This window comes from Staurois parvus, unplaced genomic scaffold (genome assembly GCF_062004578.1).
Source record: "Staurois parvus isolate SC_StPar_1 unplaced genomic scaffold, SC_StPar_1.0 ptg000254l, whole genome shotgun sequence".
NCBI lineage: Eukaryota > Metazoa > Chordata > Amphibia > Anura > Ranidae > Staurois > Staurois parvus.
Window position 1 is genome coordinate 1,880,150 of NW_028318050.1, and position 25,182 is coordinate 1,905,331.

Here is a 25,182-nt window from a genome sequence, read left to right on the forward strand (position 1 = left end):
CTTTTCACTCATAAACTGACATAGTAAACACAGTTTACTATGCTCAGTTATCAATGGATATAGAAGTGATCAGTAGTACTTCTAGGTATGGTAAACCTCTCACAGAGCTCACAGAAATCCCTCTGACAATATTGCCATCTGCTTTTCTCTCTACGTGGGCGGCACCATCTTTATTCAGGCATCAACCAGGGTCACCATCCACTTCCTGGACTAAGATGTCAGTTTACAGATGACACATTTATGGAAATTCTGTTGCCTGTGTCGTTCTTGGTTGTGTTCACAAATGTTTGACACAGATCAGCCCCTTGCTGCAGCATTTCAGCTTGTGATTTTCTACAAAGTTACAATGTTGCAATCTGATTAGTGGGGGAGAGGAGACTAGGGGAAAGCTTCCTCCTGACTGCAGCAGACTAAAGACATCATCTCTGCCTAGGCAAAGTCACTGACTGGAGATCAAGGCTGGATTTGTAGTGATAAGAGGTGGAGCTTTTCTGAACAATGACCCTGTTGCTGTACATTGTGACATATCAGGAATTATTCATACAGTCTGGTGCAGTTACTGACAGGTCCACTTTACTTTTTACAAGTTTTTCACATTTGGATTTAAACATGACTGTCAGGTTTCTTCTGAAACAAAAGGAACATCTGCGTCTCTTCTAAACAACATGAAGGAATAGGTTTGCTTGATGTGAAAGTGAAAGCAATCGCACATATTTCTGTAAGGTGGGGCGACATTTCCACCCCCTCCCCTGTATACAGACATTATCCCAGGGAGAGGAGAAGACGAGAATACAACCATTACTGACCAGAGACCGGCTGTGATCAGAGAAAAGGAGAGAGAAGGAAATGGCAGCACCAGGGGAAGAGGGGGCAACACTGAATGATCAGGGAGTGGCAGCCAATGATCGGGGAGCGGAGGCAACACCGAATAAAGAGTGTGCAGCACCAAATGGCTGGGAAGAAGCACTGAATGATCATGAAACAGTATCAAATGATCTGGAAGTGGCAGCGAATGATCAGGGAGCAGAACGGTAAGATGATCCAAGTCCATTCTAAACATCTGTCTATACTTTGTAACATAAAGGCCCAGCAATCATTTCTATATGTACTGAGGAGTGCAGAAGAGCCTCTTTAAGGATGAGATAAGATCAGCCAGAAACTGTCAGCGGCCCAATCAGCTGCAGCCGTTGAATTTTGTTTTATGTGGCTGGGGGGGGGGGGGATACTGGTGACATCATTGATCCTATGTGGCCCCATGGTCACATTTGGAGAATGTCCTGGACCAAGTCTAACCATGTGGCCTTTTTAGGTTGATGATATCACCAGCCTCCCCGCTCCTTTTCTAGGACTGACTTCAGGGAATTCCATGGCTGCAGCTGACTGGGCCTCCGGTCTGCTATCATGTGACTGAGTTCAGCTTGTTTTTCACCTCCTCTTTTAATGCATATATGTAACACCATGAAAACTTTTTTTTTTTTAATTTACTTTTTATTGATTTTTAAAAAGCTTACAACCAACAGAGTTGCACAAAGTCATGGAATAACATTCACAAGACAATGAAAGAACAAAGAAAGGCTCATCGATGAGAGACATATAGGTACATACAAGTTCAGCACATAACAGTGAATTAGCCATCATTTTCATACAATTGAGAACGTAAATCGGAAACGGAAAGATCCAACGGTTCCCAAACTGCCTCAAAGATGGGGACAGAGTTAGCATGCAAGGCAGTGAGGTACTCCATCTAATCTCTGCTGTAACCTTCACCAATTCCGATTGTGTAGGAGGCGTAGTAGAAAGCCAATGCATGGGAATAGTTCTCCTGGCCGCTGTTAAAACATGGGAGGACAGTTTCCTGGCAAATTTGGAGAGGACTGAAAAAGGTAGGTCCAGCAAAAAGTGGATGGGCTCAAATGAAATAGGAGCCTGTAAAAGTAGCTGCAAAAGGTTAAGGACCTCTCTCCAGAAGGGTACAATGTGTGCAAGTCCAGAAAATGTGAGAGTGCCAGTTTCCTTGTCACATCACCAGCAGACAGGAGAAACACTCAGATTACGAGCATGGAGAACCTCAGGGGTCTTATACCAAAACATCAGTATTTTGTAAGTGTTTTCTATGTATACTACACAAATAGAAGATCTGGAGGCAGCCTCCCAAATCCTACTCCATTGATCCAAGGCAATATCACGTTGGAGGATTCGGGGCCATTTGGGCATATAAAGGTGTGTATCAATAGTAAGGAGCAGGCGTCATGAAGCAGCTTATAAGTAGAGGAAATGATGCCCTATTGGTATGGACCCTGAATGCAGATGTGTACAAAGGGAATAGGCTTCTCAAGAGTTAGAGAAGGGGCTTTGGACGAGAAAAAGTGACGTACCTGTAAATAAACATAATACTGGTGAGGTGACATACAAGTAGCTTTTTGAATCTCAGAAAAGGACTTAAGCTTACGAGTCAATGGGTGGACCAAATATCGCAATTGATATAGATTGGCCTCGGCCCAGGGACTCACGCGAGCCAAAGCCAAACTATCTGGGAGACTGGGATTAAGTATGACATTGGTCAGGGGGAAACACAAAAACAGGGCAAATTTAACCCACACCGTCTCCATATAGATAACGTAAAATGCATGGGCCCAAGCAGGAGATGTTTATGGGAGGTGGATTCAATGTTGGTCATAAACCAGAGTATGGAACAAGGGTGCGTCGGACGTAATTGTAGCCATTGAATCTCAGCCCATTTATTATTGGGATGCTGGGAGGACCAGGAGACAAGAGCATGAAGGTGAGTAGCCAAATAATACGACACAATGTCTGGGGTCCCCAGACCTCCCCTAGATCGAGGAGAAAGAAGGACCATACGGGCAATTCGGTGAGATTTATTATGCCAGATGAAGTGGAGGAAGGATCTCTGAAGGGAGTGCAACTTGGACATGGGAATAGGAATAGGAAGTGTCTCAAACAGATACAGAGGTTTGGGCAGTATGGTCATTTTTAGCATATTAATCCTTCCAAGGAATGAAATGGAAAGATTGTCCAAAGATTTTAAGGATTGAGAAATTGAATGAAACGGGAGAAATTAGCTTCATAAAGGGAATGGTAAGAGGAGGTAAGGCTAATACCTAAATACCTCAAGGCGTGGGGGCACCATTGATAAGGATAGTTTAACTGAAGGGAAGATAAAATGGTAGATGGTATGTGGAGTGGTAATGCTTCAGTTTTAGATGCGTTAACCTTATAACTTGACAGGGCACCAAAAATCTGTAAAGTGCGATGTAAGACTGGCAGAGTAACGTGGGGCTCCGTCAGTGTCAGCAAGATATCACCAGCGAACAAAGACAGTTTAAAGTCAGTATTGTGAGTGCGTATTCCATGGATATCCGGATTGGATCTAATAGCTATAGCCAGGGGTTCCAAACAGAGGATAAACAACAAAGGGGAAAGCGGGCATCTCTGGCATGTACCATTGGACATCCGAAAGGAAGGGGATAAGAACGATGCTAATTTGACGTGGGAAGAGGGAGTGGAGTAAAGGGCTTTTAAAGCAGCTCCAAATGGACCACTAAACCCAAACCTCTCCAGGACCAGAAACATGTATGACCAACTTAATCGGTCAAATGCTTTTTGGGCATCCAAGATCAACAAGAGGGCAGGAGTCTGGGACTTATTAACAAGATCAATCAGGTCAATGGTCCTCCTGGTGTTGTCTGTGGCATGTCTAGCCGGGACAAAGCCCACCTGGTCTCTGTGTATAAGCTTGGAGATACATTTGGCCAGTCTGTTAGCTATTATTTTCGGAAAAATCTTGTAGTCAGAATTTAATAAGGCTATTGGACGACAATTATCTGGAAGGGAATGCTCCTTATCCAGCTTGGGCATCACAGAAATGTATACGCATGTAAAATAACCGTGTGGATGCGACCTCTTCAGGAGATCCCAAAACAAGGACAAAAGATGAGGTGCTAAGATGCCCATAAAGGACTTGTAATATGAGTAAGGAAGACCGTCTGGCCCTGGGGACTTGTGAGTAGGAAGATGCTTGACAACATCCAACAATTCCTCAATGGAGATGTCCTCATTCAAAGCTATAAACATCGGAAGGTGTCAAACATGGCAATTGTAAAGAGTCAGAAAAAGCATCAAAAGCAGCCATCTGAAGGGGAGGGGGAGTATCCGGGGCTAGTCAATTATAAAGCTTCTCACAGTATTCCCCAAATACTGTAGCCATAACATGCGGGTCATATGTGGGTTTGCCATCAGACTGGAGTAGGTGGCCTGGTAGTGAGGGGGATGTTTGAGATTTCAGTCTATTTATGGTCATGCAATGCGGTTTATTAGAAAACTCATAACATTTTTGCTTAGCCCAGGTGAGAAACTGGGCAGTTTTATGCAGGTCAAGAGCCCTAATTTGATCCCGTATGTAGGAAACTTTCTGAAGATGGGTTATCTAACAATCGACGTTTGGCTAAAGATAATTAACATAAGAGGGCCTGACTGGCACAAACTGAAGTCTTCTCTAAACGAGCGCCCATGGAAATACAAAGACCTCTGAAAACAGCCTTATGGACCTCCCAGAGGGTAGAGGATGAAGATTTTGAGCCAATGTTATGTTGAAAATAAGCATCCAGAGCCCGAGATAGCTCCTTTCGAAGTTGTTCAGAGCGCAGAAAACTCTCATTGAGGCGCCAGTGGCAGACCTTAGGGGAGGAGTTAGGAAGAAGGAGATTAAGCAACAATGAGGCATGATCTGACCAAGTCAAAAAGGGGATCAAGGGGGCGGTAACAAGAAAATAATCCAATCGAGGAAACATACGATGTGGAGTAGAATAAAATGTAAATTGCCTATGGAGAGGGTGTTTGACCCACCAGGCGTCAAGGAGGCGATGCCCCCGGACCAGTTAAGGGAAAGCCGTCGAGGAGGAGCATAGCCTCTTCGACAGAGTAGATGCAAAAAGGACCTTCCTATCCTTATGAGGAGACATAACCAGGTTAAAATCCACCCAACAATCATGCATGGAGTAGATAGTGAACACAATTTATCCAGAATTTGAGAGAGAAATAACAGCTGACCTGAATTGGGTGCATACAAATTCAAAAGCACAAATGGGGAGCCCTCGTACATACATTCCAACAGAACATAACGACCAAGTTGGTCATCCCGAGAGGAGGAAGCTCGCAGGGAGCAGTTTTTCCGGATCAAAATAGCCACTCCGGCTTTCCCAGAGGGATCAAAAGCCGGATAGGAGTGTGGAAATCTCTTGGAGGTAAAGCGAAAAGAGCCATCCTGTTTGAAATGGGTTTCCTGAATGAACATAATATCTTTTCCCGAGGATCAGAACTCCTTCAGAGCCATCCATCATTTTTTAACTGAATTAAGACCTTTGACATTAATATGACAACAGCCTTAAAGCCATCATGAAACAGTAATGAGTGTAGCAGCTGCGTGACCAGAGTATACAGAAAAATTATCTTCAATGAGGCAAAACAGAAAACAACAGAAATAGAGAACCAGGTGATTATCATGGCAACAGGCCTATCACAAACAAATGTATCACTCAGAACAGAGGCCATAGGGATTATGTATTGAAACAAAGATCTCATCAAAGATATGTACCCAGGATATTGGAGATATCCCGAGTCGTCAGGGCCAAAGGCCTGATGCACCAGGGGGCAACACGGCAGCTGACCCTAACCAGCAGGTGCCTACCTCAGTAATTCACATGGCAGTTGTAATCAGGACACATCAATAAGGAAAATTGCTAAGGCACACATGGGGATATAGAATCTCAATTAAAAGGGTGGGGAACCTGATACATTAAAGAGTCAGGTGGTGGGGCCCACCGAACCAGCAAGGTGGGGACGTTGATCTGTGCGAGGAAATCTCTTCTTCCCAGGTTTAGAGGGTGTCCAGGTCTTGCGTGGAGTAGCAGAAGGCCTGGATGGTGTAGGAGGTTGTAGAAAAGTCTCTTCCGATAGGGGAGGGAGTCCCAGCTGTTTAAAGAAGGAGTCTGCTTCATGCAGGTCAAGGAGTATGACTTGGGCATCATCTTTGGAGACAACTAGCTTGAAAGGAAATTCCCACTGGTAAGCTATACGTTGTTGCTGGAGATGAGTGGTGACTGGCTTCAAGACACATCTTTTTTACCAAGGCGATTGGAGATAAATTACTGAAAATTTGAAGCTTGTTTCCTTTGAATTTCAGGGAGGACTTGTTGTGAGTAGAGGACAGCAGAGCTTCTTTGCTGTCAAAGTAGTGAAAATGAATAACATCTCTGGGACTAGTGCCTTCAGGAGGTTTTAGGCCTAATGACCTATGGGCCTGGCCCATGCGCCAATCAACATCTGGAACCTTGGGGGCCAGGGTGGTAAACAGAGACAGCAAGTTACACTGAAGTCAGAGACCATTTCAGAGATGCCACAAACACGAATATTCTGTTCTGGAGCGTTCCCTGTTTTCCAGGTCTTCCTCCTGGAGCTGTAATTGAGACACGGAGTGTTTCAGGTGCAGTATGTTATATTAACTCCCAAATAATAATAACTCCCAAACAGAAAAAGGCGTAAGTTATCTAAAATAAATTCAATTTTTTAATTAAATGTTTATTGTTAAACAAATGAGTGCATTTATAACTTGGATTTTGGTGTTTTAAAGAATTTGGCGCTTTAAAGAATTGATCCTCCAAATAATTGATAACTTTCAATAATTAAAACCTGTTAACACTCTTACGTATATATTAACAGATCAGGCATATTCATTTAAGTTCTTACTTTCAACTTTTATGTAATTTAGCTTCTTCAAAACTAGAGGAGTTATTATTACATATATAAAAATGACTGGGGAGTTATTATTATTTGGGAGTTAATATAACATACTACACAGGTTCACATTATCCTCCATGACATGTACATATTGCACCAATTCATCAAACGTTTACTCAAGGTGGTCTGTGCAGTCTCCCAATTTGGTAATCTCCCCCCTAAGTTCCTGAGGGAACAGACTAAAACATTTAATGTGAAAATGGCTTAATGTAGCTTAACGTGTAATAAACTCGCTAAATCTCAATCTATTGACTTGAAACTTTGCACAGAGCAAGTTCTCAATGTCCCAAACATGTCCTAGAAGTTTCATAGATTTCAGCCTTCCACAAAGAAAATGGGGGACATTAACCTTGTTTTTTGGGGAGCTTAATGTGGCTTAACGTACAAAAAAGAGCTTAGATGTTGACCAATCTCCCCCAAACTTTACACATTAGAAGACTCTATCTATACCAACATATTCTCAAAATTTCAGGTCATTTGGTAAATCACACCAAAAGTTATTCACATTAAGCTATATTTTACAGTGCTAAAACATTTAATGTGAACAGCTTAATGTAAAAAGAGCTTAACGTACCATAATGTGCCTAAATATCAATCTATTGACTTGAAACTTTGCACAGCCCAAGTTCTCAACATCCCAAACAGGTCCTAGAAGTTTCTTAGATTTCGACCTTCCACAAAGATAATGGGGGACATTACACTTTTTTTGGGGTGCTTAATGTGGCTTAACGTACATAACAGATCTTAGATGTTCACCAATCTCCCCCAAACTTCCCACACTACACATGTAGTTGTGCGCACCCCGAAGAGGAATTTACCCTGCCACTCTCCCCGCCCTCCACAACACTGAGTTAAGCTAGGGGGAGATTATGGGGGGCTTTGATGTCAGAGAGGGAGCTGTGATATGGGGGGCTGGAAACTGAGAGGGGGGAGCTGTGTGGGGTGAGCTGTGATATGAGTGGCTGTGAGAGAGGGAAATTGTAATACTTGGGGAGCTGTAATATGATAGGGAGAATCTGTGATATGGGGGGGCTGTGATGTGATATAGGGGGCTGTGATGTGAGAATGGGGAGCTGTGATATAAGGGGCTGTGATGAGAATGGGGGGGATCTGTAATATGAAGGTTTGTGAGGGGGGTAAATAATATGAGAGGGAGAAGCTGTGGTATGGGGGGCCGTGATTTGAGAAGGGGGAGCTCTGATGCAGGAGGGGGAGCTGTGATAAGCCGGGCTGTGATGAGAGAAGAGGGAGCTGTGATGCGAGATGGGGAGCTGTGATAAGGCGGGCTGTGATGTAAGATGGAGGAGCTGTGATATGGGCGGGCTGTGATGTGATATGGGTGCCAGTGATGTAAAATGAGGGCTATGATGTGGGGGGGCTGTAATGTGAGAGGGGGGCTGTGATATGAAGGGTTTGTGATGTGAGGAGGAGGGCTGTGATGTCAAGAGGGGGTGAGCTGTGATGTGGGGAGTTTTGATTGCAAGGGCGACTGTGATGTGAGAGAAGGGTCTATGATTTCAAGGGGGGTGTGATGTAAGCGGGGCTGTAATGTTTGGGGGCTCCGATGTGAAAGGGGTTTGTGATGTAAAGAGGGGTGTGATTGGAAAAGGGGAACTGAGGACATTAATTGTGAATTTAAAGATCTGAGTCATAGAAGAAAAATGAAATTCAGACCTCTGCAGAAAGAAAGTATTAAAAACCGGACTTTTGTGAATTTTAATTCAGTACCCGTGATGTAGAGTCTTCTACATGTGTAGTGTGTGAAGTTTGGGGGAAATTGGTGAACATCTAAGATCTGTTATGTACATTAAGCCACATTAAGCTCCCCCAAAAAAAGTTTAATGTCCCCCATTATCTTTGTGGAAGGCCGAAATCTATGAAACTTCTAGGACATGTTTGGGATGTTGGGTACTTGGGCTGTGCAAAGTTTCAAGTCAATAGATTGATATTTAGGCACATTATGGTACGTTAAGCTCTTTTTACATTAAGCTGTTCACTAGAGATGAGCGAATCGAAGTAGGCGAAGTGGAATTCGAGTCGAATATTGGAAAATTTTCGATTCCGAATCCAAAAAATAGCCTACTTCGGACGCGTGAATCGAAATTTTTCCTAAAATGGCGGCGGACATGTGCGGCGACGGAGCGGGGATGTCTGGGAAGGCGCGCAGACAGGGCGCGCTGACCCATAATGCATTCCTTAAGGACATGTGATCGCATTAGCCAATCAGCAGCCAGCCAGCCAGCACTGTGTAATGGTCGAGCTATAAATGGCGGCCATTTTAGAATTCTCCATTTGCCTCCAGTCACTCAAGAGAGGCAGACCGCTCTGTATTAGGGACAGAGTTAGGGCCACAGAAACGTTACTTAGGGACAGAGAAACATTACTCAGGGACACAGAATTGTTAGTGAGGGCCACAGAATCGTTACTTAGAGCCACAGAAACGCTAGTTAGGGCCACAGAATTGTTACTCAGGGACAGACAGAATTGTTACTGAGGGCCACAGAATTGTTACTTAGGGCCACAGAAACGTTTCTCAGAGACACAGAATTGTTACTGAGGGCCACAGAAACGTTAGTTAGGGCCACAGAATTGTTACTCAGGGACAGACAGAATTGTTACTTAGGGCCACAGAATTGTTACTTAGGGCCACAGAAACGTTACTCAGGGCCACAGAATTGTTACTGAGGGCCACAGAACTGTTACTTAGGGCCACAGAAACGTTAGTTAGGGCCACAGAATTGTTACTCAGGGACAGACACAGAATTGTTACTGAGGGCCACAGAATTGTTACTTAGGGCCACAGAACTGTTAATTAGGGCCACAGAAACGTTAGTTAGGGCCACAGAATTGTTACTCAGGGACAGACACAGAATTGTTACTGAGGGCCACAGAATTGTTACTTAGGGCCACAGAAACGATACTCAGGGACACAGAATTGTTACTGAGGGCCACAGAACTGTTACTTAGGGCCACAGAAACGTTAGTTAGGGCCACAGAATTGTTACTCAGGGACAGACACAGAATTGTTACTGAGGGACACAGAATTGTTACTGAGGGCCACAGAACTGTTACTTAGGGCCACAGAATTGTTACTCAGGGACACAGAATTGTTACTGAGGGCCACAGAACCGTTACCTAGGGCCACAGAATTGTTACTCAGGGACAGACACAGAATTGTTACTCAGGGACACAGAATTGTTACTGAGGGCCACAGAACCGTTACTTAGGGCCACAGAATTGTTACTCAGGGACACAGAATTGTTACTGAGGGCCACAGAACCGTTAGTTAGGGCCACAGAATTGTTACTCAGGGACAGACACAGAATTGTTACTGAGGGCCACAGAATTGTTACTTAGGGCCACAGAATCGTTAATCAGGGACACAGAATTGTTACTGAGGGCCACAGAACTGTTACTTAGGGCCACAGAAACGTTAGTTAGGGCCACAGAATTGTTACTCAGGGACAGACACAGAATTGTTACTGAGGGACACAGAATTGTTACTGAGGGCCACAGAACTGTTACTTAGGGCTACAGAATTGTTACTCAGGGACACAGAATTGTACTGAGGGCCACAGAACCGTTACCTAGGGCCACAGAAACGTTTCTCAGAGACACAGAATTGTTACTGAGGGCCACAGAACTGTTACTTAGGGCCACAGAAACATTAGTTAGGGCCACAGAATTGTTACTCAGGGACAGACAGAATTGTTACTTAGGGCCACAGAATTGTTACTTAGGGCCACAGAAACGTTACTCAGGGCCACAGAATTGTTACTGAGGGCCACAGAACTGTTACTTAGGGCCACAGAAACGTTAGTTAGGGCCACAGAATTGTTACTCAGGGACAGACACAGAATTGTTACTGAGGGCCACAGAATTGTTACTTAGGGCCACAGAACTGTTACTTAGGGCCACAGAAACGTTAGTTAGGGCCACAGAATTGTTACTCAGGGACAGACACAGAATTGTTACTGAGGGCCACAGAATTGTTACTTAGGGCCACAGAAACGTTACTCAGGGACACAGAATTGTTACTGAGGGCCACAGAACTGTTACTTAGGGCCACAGAAACGTTAGCTAGGGCCACAGAATTGTTACTCAGGGACAGACACAGAATTGTTACTTAGGGACACAGAATTGTTACTGAGGGCCACAGAACTGTTACTTAGGGCCACAGAATTGTTACTCAGGGACACAGAATTGTTACTGAGGGCCACAGAACCGTTACCTAGGGCCACAGAAACGTTTCTCAGAGACACAGAATTGTTACTGAGGGCCACAGAACTGTTACTTAGGGCCACAGAAACATTAGTTAGGGCCACAGAATTGTTACTCAGGGACAGACAGAATTGTTACTTAGGGCCACAGAATTGTTACTTAGGGCCACAGAAACGTTACTCAGGGCCACAGAATTGTTACTGAGGGCCACAGAACTGTTACTTAGGGCCACAGAAACGTTAGTTAGGGCCACAGAATTGTTACTCAGGGACAGACACAGAATTGTTACTGAGGGCCACAGAATTGTTACTTAGGGCCACAGAAACGTTACTCAGGGACACAGAATTGTTACTGAGGGCCACAGAACTGTTACTTAGGGCCACAGAAACGTTAGCTAGGGCCACAGAATTGTTACTCAGGGACAGACACAGAATTGTTACTTAGGGACACAGAATTGTTACTGAGGGCCACAGAACTGTTACTTAGGGCCACAGAATTGTTACTCAGGGACACAGAATTGTTACTGAGGGCCACAGAACCGTTACCTAGGGCCACAGAATTGTTACTCAGGGACAGACACAGAATTGTTACTCAGGGACACAGAATTGTTACTGAGGGCCACAGAACCGTTACTTAGGGCCACAGAATTGTTACTGAGGGACACAGAATTGTTACTGAGGGCCACAGAACCGTTAGTTAGGGCCACAGAATTGTTACTCAGGGACAGACACAGAATTGTTACTGAGGGCCACAGAATTGTTACTTAGGGCCACAGAAACGTTAATCAGGGACACAGAATTGTTACTGAGGGCCACAGAACTGTTACTTAGGGCCACAGAAACGTTAGTTAGGGCCACAGAATTGTTACTCAGGGACAGACACAGAATTGTTACTGAGGGACACAGAATTGTTACTGAGGGCCACAGAACTGTTACTTAGGGCCACAGAATTGTTACTCAGGGACACAGAATTGTTACTGAGGGCCACAGAACCGTTACCTAGGGCCACAGAATTGTTACTCAGGGACAGACACAGAATTCTTACTCAGGGACACAGAATTGTTACTGAGGGCCACAGAACCGTTACTTAGGGCCACAGAATTGTTACTCAGGGACACAGAATTGTTACTGAGGGCCACAGAACCGTTAGTTAGGGCCACAGAATTGTTACTCAGGGACAGACACAGAATTGTTACTGAGGGCCACAGAATTGTTACTTAGGGCCACAGAAACGTTAATCAGGGACAGACACAGAATTGTTACTGAGGGACACAGAATTGTTACTGAGGGCCACAGAACTGTTACTTAGGGCCACAGAATTGTTACTCAGGGACACAGAATTGTTACTGAGGGCCACAGAACCGTTACCTAGGGCCACAGAATTGTTACTGAGGGCCACAGAATTGTTAGTTAGGGCCACAGAATTGTTACTCAGGGACAGACACAGAATTGTTACTGAGGGACACAGAATTGTTACTGAGGGCCACAGAACTGTTACTTAGGGCCACAGAATTGTTACTCAGGGACACAGAATTGTTACTGAGGGCCACAGAACCGTTACCTAGGGCCACAGAATTGTTACTCAGGGACAGACACAGAATTGTTACTCAGGGACACAGAATTGTTACTGAGGGCCACAGAACCGTTACTTAGGGCCACAGAATTGTTACTCAGGGACAGACACAGAATTGTTACTGAGGGCCACAGAATTGTTACTTAGGGCCACAGAAACGTTAATCAGGGACACAGAATTGTTACTGAGGGCCACAGAACTGTTACTTAGGGCCACAGAAACATTAGTTAGGGCCACAGAATTGTTACTCAGGGACAGACACAGAATTGTTACTGAGGGACACAGAATTGTTACTGAGGGCCACAGAACCGTTACTTAGGGCCACAGAATTGTTACTCAGGGACACAGAATTGTTACAGAGGGCCACAGAACCGTTACTTAGGGCCACAGAATTGTTACTCAGGGACAGACACAGAATTGTTACTCAGGGGCACAGAATTGTTACTGAGGGCCACAGAACCGTTACTTAGGGCCACAGAATTGTTACTGAGGGACACAGAACCGTTACTTAGGGCCACAGAATTGTTACTCAGGGACAGACACAAAATTGTTACTGAGGGCCACAGAATTGTTACTTAGGGCCACAGAAACGTTAATCTGGGACACAGAATTGTTACTGAGGGCCACAGAACTGTTACTTAGGGCCACAGAAACATTAGTTAGGGCCACAGAATTGTTACTCAGGGACAGACACAGAATTGTTACTGAGGGACACAGAATTGTTACTGAGGGCCACAGAACTGTTACTTAGGGCCACAGAATTGTTACTCAGGGACACAGAATTGTTACTGAGGGCCACAGAACCGTTACCTAGGGCCACAGAATTGTTACTCAGGGACAGACACAGAATTGTTACTCAGGGACACAGAATTGTTACTGAGGGCCACAGAACCGTTACTTAGGGCCACAGAATTGTTACTCAGGGACAGACACAGAATTGTTACTGAGGGACACAGAATTGTTACTTAGGGCCAAAGAAACGTTAATCAGGGACACAGAATTGTTACTGAGGGCCACAGAACTGTTACTTAGGGCCACAGAAACGTTAGTTAGGGCCACTGAATTGTTACTCAGGGACAGACACAGAATTGTTACTGAGGGACACAGAATTGTTACTGAGGGCCACAGAACTGTTACTTAGGGCCACATAATTGTTACTCAGGGACACAGAATTGTTACTGAGGGCCACAGAACCGTTACCTAGGGCCACAGAATTGTTACTCAGGGACAGACACAGAATTGTTACTCAGGGACACAGAATTGTTACTGAGGGCCACAGAACCGTTACTTAGGGCCACAGAATTGTTACTCAGGGACAGACACAGAATTGTTACTGAGGGCCACAGAATTGTTACTTAGGGCCACAGAAACGTTAATCAGGGACACAGAATTGTTACTGAGGGCCACAGAACTGTTACTTAGGGCCACAGAAACGTTAGTTAGGGCCACAGAATTGTTACTCAGGGACAGACACAGAATTGTTACTGAGGGACACAGAATTGTTACGGAGGGCCACAGAACCGTTACTTAGGGCCACAGAATTGTTACTCAGGGACACAGAATTGTTACTGAGGGCCACAGAACCGTTACTTAGGGCCACAGAATTGTTACTCAGGGACAGACACAGAATTGTTACTCAGGGACACAGAATTGTTACTGAGGGCCACAGAACCGTTACTTAGGGCCACAGAAACGTTACTCAGGGACACAGAATTGTTACTGAGGGCCACAGAACCGTTACTTAGGGCCACAGAATTGTTACTCAGTGACAGACACAGAATTGTTACTGAGGGACACAGAATTGTTACTGAGGGCCACAGAACCGTTACTTAGGGCCACAGAATTGTTACTCAGGGACACAGAATTGTTACTGAGGGCCACAGAACCGTTACTTAGGGCCACAGAAACGTTACTCAGGGACACAGAATTGTTACTGAGGGCCACAGAACCGTTACTTAGGGCCACAGAATTGTTACTCAGGGACAGACACATAATTGTTACTGAGGGCCACAGAATTGTTACTTAGGGCCACAGAAACGTTACTCAGGGACACAGAATTGTTACTGAGGGCCACAGAACTGTTACTTAGGGCCACAGAAACGTTAGTTAGGGCCACAGAATTGTTACTCAGGGACAGACACAGAATTGTTACTGAGGGCCACAGAACCGTTACTTAGGGCCACAGAAACGTTACTCAGGGACACAGAATTGTTACTGAGGGCCACAGAACCGTTACTTAGGGCCACATAATTGTTACTCAGGGACAGACACAGAATTGTTACTGAGGGACACAGAATTGTTACTCAGGGACACAGAATCGTTGAATTAAAGAGTATGTCAGACAACATGCAGAGGAGTGGCAGAGGAGGCAATGTTTTAGGAGCGAGCAGACGTGGCAGCAGAGGAAGGGGTCGAGGCAGCACTATTCGCAGCCAGAGGCCAGTGCTCCCGGTGTCATCCAGCGGTCGTGTCTCCACGGACAACCCTGCCGTCATCGATTGGTTGGCTAGGTCGTCTTCCTCTTCCCAGGTCACCTCTGACACCTACAGCCAACGGTCGGTGTGTACATCAGACACAACCGTTAGTTGGCATGGCCCGGGAGCAAGCCCACTGAAATCACGTGTCCTCTACCTGCCCCTGTCCTTTGGTGTTCCCTCACCAAGCGAAGTATCGCATGCTGTGGGCTCAGCCCCACTGTACAGTGAGGAAGAGCTAACAGAGGGCGGTCAGGAACGGGGGGAGACATCCTCCTCTTCAGCAGCCAGGCGAAGAAGTACTGGCGAGGAGAGTGGCTCGGTAGCCGGTCTAGAGACAGGTCTGTCTCGTGACCCAGACGCAGCCGAGGGGGCTAGTAGTGAGGCGGAGACCCTACTTGATGATGAGGAGGTTGATCGCACTTGGCAGCCTCGTCGTCATCAGGTAATTTCTTCCGCATCATCAGGAGAAGAGGGTGCCAGCTTGGCAGCGAGCAAAACAGTCGGTGGGTTGCCCAGGAGGCAGCAGGGTCGCAGCAGTGTCAGTGGAGCCAAACGGCCACGGAGTACAGCAGCAGCTCCACTGCAGCCTACCACCACGGCCAGTAGTGGTGCCGGTGCGCACGGAGGAAGTAGCAGTCAGCCAGTGAGGAGTAGCGGGGGCAAAGTTTCCTACTCGGTGGTGTGGCAATTTTTCGTCAAGCCGCCCGAGGAAGTAAACGTAGCCGTATGTCGACTATGTGGCCAGAAATGCAAGCGTGGCCAGGGGGCCCATGTTGGGACTACAGCGTTGCGTCAGCATATGCAGCGTCACCATTCGGTGGCCTGGGAAAACCGTGATAAAGATACGGCGGTTCTGCCTGCCCCAGCCCCCGCTCCATCACCCGCTCCGTTACTTGCTCCGTCACCCGACGTCAGTCGCCCTCTATCAGCCAGTCAAGGCTCCAACACCTCTGCTGAGGGGAGTTGTCGCTCGTTGGCATCTTCCGCTCGTTCAGATGCTCCTTCTCCTGCTACTCATCTTCTCGGATTCCGTCAGCAGTCTTTCTTGGAATCCGTTTCCAAGAGACAACAGTTTGCGAGCACGCACCCGACGGTGCAAAAGCTGAACGTCCTCCTGTCCAAGTTGCTGGTGCTGCAGTCCCTCCCTTTCCAACTGGTGGACTCAGCAATGATGGCTTGTGCCGCGCCGCGGTGGAGAGTGCCAAGCCGTCATTTCTTCGCCCAAAAGGCAGTGCCAGCCCTGCATTCACATGTAGAAGAGATGGTGGGCCAGTCTTTGAGCATGTCGGTCTCTGCCAAAGTGCACGGCAGCGCCGACGTGTGGAGCTGTAACTACGGTCAGGGACAGTACATGTCATTTACAGCCCACTGGGTGAACGTGGTGCCGGCACAGCCGCACCAGCAACTTGGACAGGTCACGACGCTTTTGCCTCCACGTTTGCACATCCTTGGTCCAGCAAACATGTCCGCCTCTACCACCTCTTCTTCCGCCGTGTCCTCAGCCGCCACCCCCGTGCCAAGTCCCATTACCCGACCGGCATATCACATGTGCAGGGCGCAACGGTGTCACGCTGTGCTGCACCTGGTATGCCTTGGCGAACGTAGTCACACAGGGGAGGAACTTCTGAGTGTAATGAACAGAGAAATCGACAGATGGCTGTCTCCGCGCAAACTGAAAATCGGAACCATGTTGACCGACAACGGAAAGAACATGGTGTCTGCTCTGCATCAAGGAAGGTTGTGCCATGCGCCATGCGTGGCTCACGTGTTCAATCTGGTTGTCAAGCGGTTCCTAAAATCCACCATCCCACTGCAAGACATCCTTAAAATGTCACGTAAACTTTGCAAGCATTTCAGCCATTCCTACACCGCAAAGCACACCCTCCTTGAGCTGCAGCGGCAGAACGGAATTCCACAGCATCGCCTGATCTGCGACGTTGCAACAAGGTGGAATTCAACCCTACACATGTTAGACCGCCTTTACGAGCAGCGAAAGGCCATCACCGATTTCCTGATGTTACAAGCGGATAAAGGTACTCCCCTGTGTAACTTCGATGTCAGCCATTGGCAGCTCATGCGTGACACCTGCCGCTTGCTCAGGCCCTTTGAGGAGGCCACGCTATTCGTGAGTCGGCAGGACTATGGGATGAACGACGTCATTCCTCTGTTGCACGTCCTGGAACAAATGCTGTTAACAATGGCTGGTCAGGGTGCGGTAGACGTGGCGCACAGATCTCAACTCCACATGACCCCTGTGGGGCCAGGACAGGAAGAGGAGGAGGAGGTAGAGGAGGACATTTGTGCTCAGGAATTATTGAGTGAAATGGGTGGTTTTTCCACTCAGCGGACAGGAGTGGAGGAGCAGGAGCATCTGGTAGAGGAGGAGGAGGAGGAGACAGAGGACCCAGACGCACCGTGGCAGTATGCTGTGGAGATGGAGGCAGGGAGTCCCTCGCATTCCTTGGCGCAAATGGCCCATAGCATGCTCGGTTGCTTGCGTAGCTACAGCCGAATAATAACCATCAGACAGAGGGATGACTTTTGGCTGTCCACGTTGTTGGACCCTCGCTATCGTTCCAAAATGGTGGCCTTTTTCACACCTGCTGAGAGGGAGGCCAAAATTACGTACTATAAAAACCACCTATGTAGTCAGTTGGTCTCTGCCTTTGTGCGCCAACGCCCATCCTCAGACACTGTGGGCCCTGTGCGCTCGCGTTCCGCTGCCATGGCAGCAGGGGAGGGGTGGGGTGGTAGGAGCAGTGGCAGCTCCACCAGCAGCGGCTGCCTCAGTCTGCAGTCGATGATGAGTAGCTTTCTTCACCAGCGCAGTGAGGAAACTACTAACCAGCCGCAGCAGCAGCAGCAGCATCAGGTGGACCTGGAGCAGGAGCTCAAACAACAGGCTTGGGCCTACTTGGACAGCACCCTGCCAACCGAGGTAGACAATCCCCTTGACTACTGGGCAACGAAACTTGACCTTTGGCCCCAACTAGCTGAATTTGCCCTTGAAAGGCTGTCATGCCCGGCCAGTAGCGTGGCATCGGAGCGCGTGTTTAGTGCGGCAGGAGGTATTGTAACTCCGCGGAGGACACGACTGTCCACCCAAAGTGTGGAGAGACTCACGTTTGTGAAAATGAATCAGGCGTGGATTAGTCTGGATTTCAAACCACCAGTTCCTGACACAACTGACTAAATCCGCCATGAATCAAGCCACAAACATGTGCCACTTTCAGGTCTCCTCACACACTGCTGGTGTGTTCCATTTTTTGTCATAGGGTGCTGGCAGATTACGGGCCTCCCATTGCTGCTGTCTCCATCGCCACACTCTGCCATGTGCCACATTCAGGTCTCTTCACACTGCTGGTGTGTTGAAGTTTTTGACATAGGGTGCTGGCAGATTACGGGCCTCCCATAGCTGCTGCCAGGCCCCTAATCTGCCATGGGCCCCTGTACCGCCTCCTCATGCTGCTGCCAGGTCCACAGTCTCTCATGCCATGTGCCACTTTCAGGTCTCCTCACACTGCTGGTGTGTTGAATTTTTTGACATAGGGTGCTGGCAGATTACGGGCCTCCCATAGCTGCTGCCAGGCCCCTAATCTGCCATGGGCCCCTGTACCGCCTCCTCATGCTGCTGCCAGGTCCACAGTCTCTCATGCCATGTGCCACTTTCAGGTCTCCTCACACTGCTGGTGTGTTGAATTTTTTGACATAGGGTGCTGGCAGATTACGGGCCTCCCATAGCTGCTGCCAGGCCCCTAATCTGCCATGGGCCCCTATATACCGCCTCCTCATGCTGCTGCCAAGTCCAGAGTCTCTCATGGGTCCCTGTACGGCCTCCCATTGCTGCTGTCTCCATCGCCACACTCTGCCATGTGCCACTTTCAGGTCTCCTCACACACTGCTGTTGTGTTCAATTTTTTGACATAGGGTGCTGGCAGATTACGGGCCTCCCATAGCTGCTGCCAGGCCCCTAATCTGCCATGGGCCCCTGTACCGCCTCCTCATGCTGCTGCCAGGTCCACAGTCTCTCATGCCATGTGCCACTTTCAGGTCTCCTCACAATGCTGGTGTGTTGAATTTTTTGACATAGGGTGTTGGCAGATTACGGGCCTCCCATAGCTGCTGCCAGGCCCCTAATCTGCCATGGGCCCCTATATACTGCCTCCTCATGCTGCTGCCAAGTCCAGAGTCTCTCATGGGTCCCTTTACGGCCTCCCATTGCTGCTGTCTCCATCGCCGCACTCTGCCATGTGCCACTTTCAGGTCTCCTCACACACTGCTGTTGTGTTCAATTTTTTGACATAGGGTGCTGGCAGATTACGGGCCTCCTATAGCTGCTGCCAGGCCCCTAATCTGCCATGGGCCCCTGTACCGCCTCCTCATGCTGCTGCCAGGTCCACAGTCTCTCATGCCATGTGCCACTTTCAGGTCTCCTCACACTGCTGGTGTGTTGAATTTTTTGACATAGGGTGCTGGCAGATTACGGGCCTCCCATAGCTGCTGCCAGGCCCCTAATCTGCCATGGGCCCCTGTACCGCCTCCTCATGCTGCTGCCAGGTCCACAGTCTCTCATGCCATGTGCCACTTTCAGGTCTCCTCACACTGCTGGTGTGTTGAATTTTTTGACATAGGGTGCTGGCAGATTACGGGCCTCCCATAGCTGCTGCCAGGCCCCTAATCTGCCATGGGCCCCTGTACCGCCTCCTCATGCTGCTGCCAGGTCCACAGTCTCTCATGCCATGTGCCACTTTCAGGTCTCCTCACACTGCTGGTGTGTTGAATTTTTTGACATAGGGTGTTGGCAGATTACGGGCCTCCCATAGCTGCTGCCAGGCCCCTAATCTGCCATGGGCCCCTATATACTGCCTCCTCATGCTGCTGCCAAGTCCAGAGTCTCTCATGGGTCCCTTTACGGCCTCCCATTGCTGCTGTCTCCATCGCCGCACTCTGCCATGTGCCACTTTCAGGTCTGCTCACACACTGCTGTTGTGTTCAATTTTTTGACATAGGGTGCTGGCAGATTACGGGCCTCCTATAGCTGCTGCCAGGCCCCTAATCTGCCATGGGCCCCTGTACCGCCTCCTCATGCTGCTGCCAGGTCCACAGTCTCTCATGCCATGTGCCACTTTCAGGTCTCCTCACACTGCTGGTGTGTTGAATTTTTTGACATAGGGTGCTGGCAGATTACGGGCCTCCCATAGCTGCTGCCAGGCCCCTAATCTGCCATGGGCCCCTGTACCGCCTCCTCATGCTGCTGCCAGGTCCACAGTCTCTCATGCCATGTGCCACTTTCAGGTCTCCTCACACTGCTGGTGTGTTGAATTTTTTGACATAGGGTGCTGGCAGATTACGGGCCTCCCATAGCTGCTGCCAGGCCCCTAATCTGCCATGGGCCCCTATAACGCCTCCTCATGCTGCTGCCAAGTCCAGAGTCTGTCATGGGTCCCTGTACGGCCTCCCATTGCTGCTGTCTCCATCGCCACACTCTGCCATGTGCCACATTCAGGTCTCTTCACACTGCTGGTGTGTTGAATTTTTTGACATATGGTGCTGGCAGATTACGGGCCTCCCATAGCTGCTGCCAGGCCCCTAATCTGCCATGGGCCCCTGTACCGCCTCCTCATGCTGCTGCCAGGTCCACAGTCTCTCATGCCATGTGCCACTTTCAGGTCTCCTCACACTGCTGGTGTGTTCCATTTTTTGTCATAGGGTGCTGGCAGATTACGGGCCTCCCATTGCTGCTGCCAGGCCCGTAATCTGCCATGGGCCCCTGTACCGCCTCTTCATGCTGCTGCCAGGTCCAGAGTGTGTCATGGGTCCCTGTACGGCCTCCCATTGCTGCTGCCAGGAGGCAGCAGGGTCGCAGCAGTGTCAGTGGAGGCACACGGCCACGGAGTAGAGCACCAGCTCCACTGCAGCCTACCACCACGGCCAGTAGTGGTGCCGGTGTGCACGGAGGAAGTAGCAGTCAGCCAGTGAGGAGTAGCGGGGGCAAAGTTTCCTACTCTGCGGTGTGGCAATTTTTCGTCCAGCCGCCCGAGGAAGTAAACGTAGCCGTAGGTCGACTATGTGGCCAGAAAGTCAAGCGTGGCCAGGGGGCCCATGTTGGGACTACAGCGTTGCGTCAGCATATGCAGCGTCACCATTCGGTGGCCTGGGAAAACCGTGATAAAGATACGGCGGTTCTGCCTGCCCCAGCCCAGGGTTCCATTTTGTCATAGGGTGCTGGCAGATTAGGGGCATCCCATTGCTGCTGCCAGGCCTTAATCTGCCATGGGCCCCTATACCGCCTCCTCATGCTGCTGCCAGGTCCAGAGTCTCTCATGGGTCCCTGTACGGCCTCCCATTGCTGCTGTCTCCATCGCCACACTCTGCCATGTGCCACTTTCAGGTCTCCTCACACACTGCTGGTGTGTTCCATTTTTTGTCATAGGGTGCTGACAGATTACGGGCCTCCCATAGGTGCCGCCAGGCCTGTAATCTGCCATGGGCCCCCCGTACCGCCTGGTCACGCTGCTGCTGAGCCCACAGTGTGACCTGGGTCCCTGTACCGCCTCCCATTGCTCCCACTCTACCATGTGCCACTTTGAGGTCTCCTCACACTCCTGCGGTTTTCCATTTTGTCATAGGTTGCTGGCAGATTAAAGGCCTCCCATAGGTGCCGCCAGGCCCCAAATCGGCCATGGGCCCCCGTACCGCCTGGTCACGCTGCTGCTGGGCCCACAGTGTGACCTGGGTCCCTGTACCGCCTCCCATTGCTCCCACTCTACCATGTGCCACTTTGAGGTCTCCTCACACTCCTGCGGTTTTCCATTTTGTCATAGGTTGCTGGCAGATTAAAGGCCTCCCATAGGTGCCGCCAGGCCCCAAATCGCCAATGGGCCCCCGTACCGCCTGGTCACGCTGCTGCTGGGCCCACAGTGTGACCTGGGTCCCTGTACCGCCTCCCATTGCTCCCACTCTACCATGTGCCACTTTGAGGTCTCCTCACACTCCTGCGGTTTTCCATTTTGTCATAGGTTGCTGGCAGATTAAAGGCCTCCCATAGGTGCCGCCAGGCCCCAAATCGGCCATGGGCCCCCGTACCGCCTGGTCACGCTGCTGCTGAGCCCACAGTGTGACCTGGGTCCCTGTACCGCCTCCCATTGCTCCCACTCTACCATGTGCCACTTTGAGGTCTCCTCACACTCCTGCGGTTTTCCATTTTGTCATAGGTTGCTGGCAGATTAAAGGCCTCCCATAGGTGCCGCCAGGCCCCAAATCGGCCATGGGCCCCCGTACCGCCTGGTCACGCTGCTGCTGAGCCCACAGTGTGACCTGGGTCCCTGTACCGCCTCCCATTGCTCCCACTCTACCATGTGCCACTTTGAGGTCTCCTCACACTCCTGCGGTTTTCTATTTTGTCATAGGTTGCTGGCAGGTTACAGGCCTCCCATAGGTGCCGCCAGGCCCCAAATCGGCCATGGGCCCCCGTACCGCCTGGTCACGCTGCTGCTGAGCCCACAGTGTGACCTGGGTCCCTGTACCGCCTCCCATTGCTCCCACTCTACCATGTGCCACTTTGAGGTCTCCTCACACTCCTGCGGTTTTCCATTTTGTCATAGGTTGCTGGCAGATTAAAGGCCTCCCATAGGTGCCGCCAGGCCCCAAATCGGCCATGGGCCCCCGTACCGCCTGGTCACGCTGCTGCTGAGCCCACAGTGTGACCTGGGTCCCTGTACGGCCTCCCATTGCTCCCACTCTACCATGTGCCACTTTGAGGTCTCCTCACACTCCTGCGGTTTTCCATTTTGTCATAGGTTGCTGGCAGATTAAAGGCCTCCCATAGGTGCCGCCAGGCCCCAAATCGGCCATGGGCCCCCGTACCGCCTGGTCACGCTGCTGCTGAGCCCACAGTGTGACCTGGGTCCCTGTACCGCCTCCCATTGCTCCCACTCTACCATGTGCCACTTTGAGGTCTCCTCACACTCCTGCGGTTTTCCATTTTGTCATAGGTTGCTGGCAGATTAAAGGCCTCCCATAGGTGCCGCCAGGCCCCAAATCGGCCATGGGCCCCCGTACCGCCTGGTCACGCTGCTGCTGAGCCCACAGTGTGACCTGGGTCCCTGTACCGCCTCCCATTGCTCCCACTCTACCATGTGCCACTTTGAGGTCTCCTCACACTCCTGCGGTTTTCCATTTTGTCATAGGTTGCTGGCAGGTTACAGGCCTCCCATAGGTGCCGCCAGGCCCCAAATCGGCCATGGGCCCCCGTACCGCCTGGTCACGCTGCTGCTGAGCCCACAGTGTGACCTGGGTCCCTGTACCGCCTCCCATTGCTCCCACTCTACCATGTGCCACTTTGAGGTCTCCTCACACTCCTGCGGTTTTCCATTTTGTCATAGGTTGCTGGCAGATTAAAGGCCTCCCATAGGTGCCGCCAGGCCCCAAATCGGCCATGGGCCCCCGTACCGCCTGGTCACACTGCTGCTGGGCCCACAGTGTGACCTGGGTCCCTGTACCGCCTCCCATTGCTCCCACTCTACCATGTGCCACTTTGAGGTCTCCTCACACTCCTGCGGTTTTCCATTTTGTCATAGGTTGCTGGCAGATTAAAGGCCTCCCATAGGTGCCGCCAGGCCCCAAATCGGCCATGGGCCCCCGTACCGCCTGGTCACGCTGCTGCTGAGCCCACAGTGTGACCTGGGTCCCTGTACCGCCTCCCATTGCTCCCACTCTACCATGTGCCACTTTGAGGTCTCCTCACACTCCTGCAGTTTTCCATTTTGTCATAGGTTGCTGGCAGGTTACAGGCCTCCCATAGGTGCCGCCAGGCCCCAAATCGGCCATGGGCCCCCGTACCGCCTGGTCACGCTGCTGCTGAGCCCACAGTGTGACCTGGGTCCCTGTACCGCCTCCCATTGCTCCCACTCTACCATGTGCCACTTTGAGGTCTCCTCACACTCCTGCGGTTTTCCATTTTGTCATAGGTTGCTGGCAGATTAAAGGCCTCCCATAGGTGCCGCCAGGCCCCAAATCGGCCATGGGCCCCCGTACCGCCTGGTCACGCTGCTGCTGAGCCCACAGTGTGACCTGGGTCCCTGTACCGCCTCCCATTGCTCCCACTCTACTATGTGCCACTTTGAGGTCTCCTCACACTCCTGCGGTTTTCCATTTTGTCATAGGTTGCTGGCAGATTAAGGCCTCCCATAGGTGCCGCCAGGCCCCAAATCGGCCATGGGCCCCCGTACCGCCTGGTCACGCTGCTGCTGGGCCCACAGTGTGACCTGGGTCCCTGTACCGCCTCCCATTGCTCCCACTCTACCATGTGCCACTTTGAGGTCTCCTCACACTCCTGCGGTTTTCCATTTTGTCATAGGTTGCTGGCAGATTAAGGCCTCCCATAGGTGCCGCCAGGCCCCAAATCGGCCATGGGCCCCCGTACCGCCTGGTCACGCTGCTGCTGGGCCCACAGTGTGACCTGGGTCCCTGTACCGCCTCCCATTGCTCCCACTCTACCATGTGCCACTTTGAGGTTTCCTCACACTCCTGCGTTTTTCCATTTTGTCATAGGTTGCTGGCAGATTAAAGGCCTCCCATAGGTGCCGCCAGGCCCCAAATCGCCAATGGGCCCCCGTACCGCCTGGTCACGCTGCTGCTGGGCCCACAGTGTGACCTGGGTCCCTGTACCGCCTCCCATTGCTCCCACTCTACCATGTGCCACTTTGAGGTCTCCTCACACTCCTGCGGTTTTCCATTTTGTCATAGGTTGCTGGCAGATTAAAGGCCTCCCATAGGTGCCGCCAGGCCCGTAATCTGCCATGGGCCCCTGTACCGCCTCTTCATGCTGCTGCCAGGTCCAGAGTGTGTCATGGGTCCCTGTACGGCCTCCCATTGCTGCTGCCAGGAGGCAGCAGGGTCGCAGCAGTGTCAGTGGAGGCACACGGCCACGGAGTAGAGCACCAGCTCTACTGCAGCCTACCACCACGGCCAGTAGTGGTGCCGGTGTGCACGGAGGAAGTAGCAGTCAGCCAGTGAGGAGTAGCGGGGGCAAAGTTTCCTACTCGGCGGTGTGGCAATTTTTCGTCAAGCCGCCCGAGGAAGTAAACGTAGCCGTATG

The 25,182-nt window shown here is 50.1% G+C and overlaps 1 protein-coding gene across 1 annotated transcript in view; it reads left to right on the plus strand.

Moving 5' to 3' along the window:
• The first annotated feature begins 762 nt into the window (after window positions 1–762).
• The window catches only part of LOC149459578 (uncharacterized), a 38,542-nt gene continuing 14,122 nt past the window's right edge, over window positions 763–25,182 (plus strand). Inside the window, exon 1 of the mRNA XM_089680940.1 lies at window positions 763–1,031. Within this exon, the coding sequence (XP_089537066.1) occupies window positions 847–1,031 (185 nt within the window). The 5' untranslated portion in view covers window positions 763–846. The remainder of the gene's footprint in view (window positions 1,032–25,182) is intronic.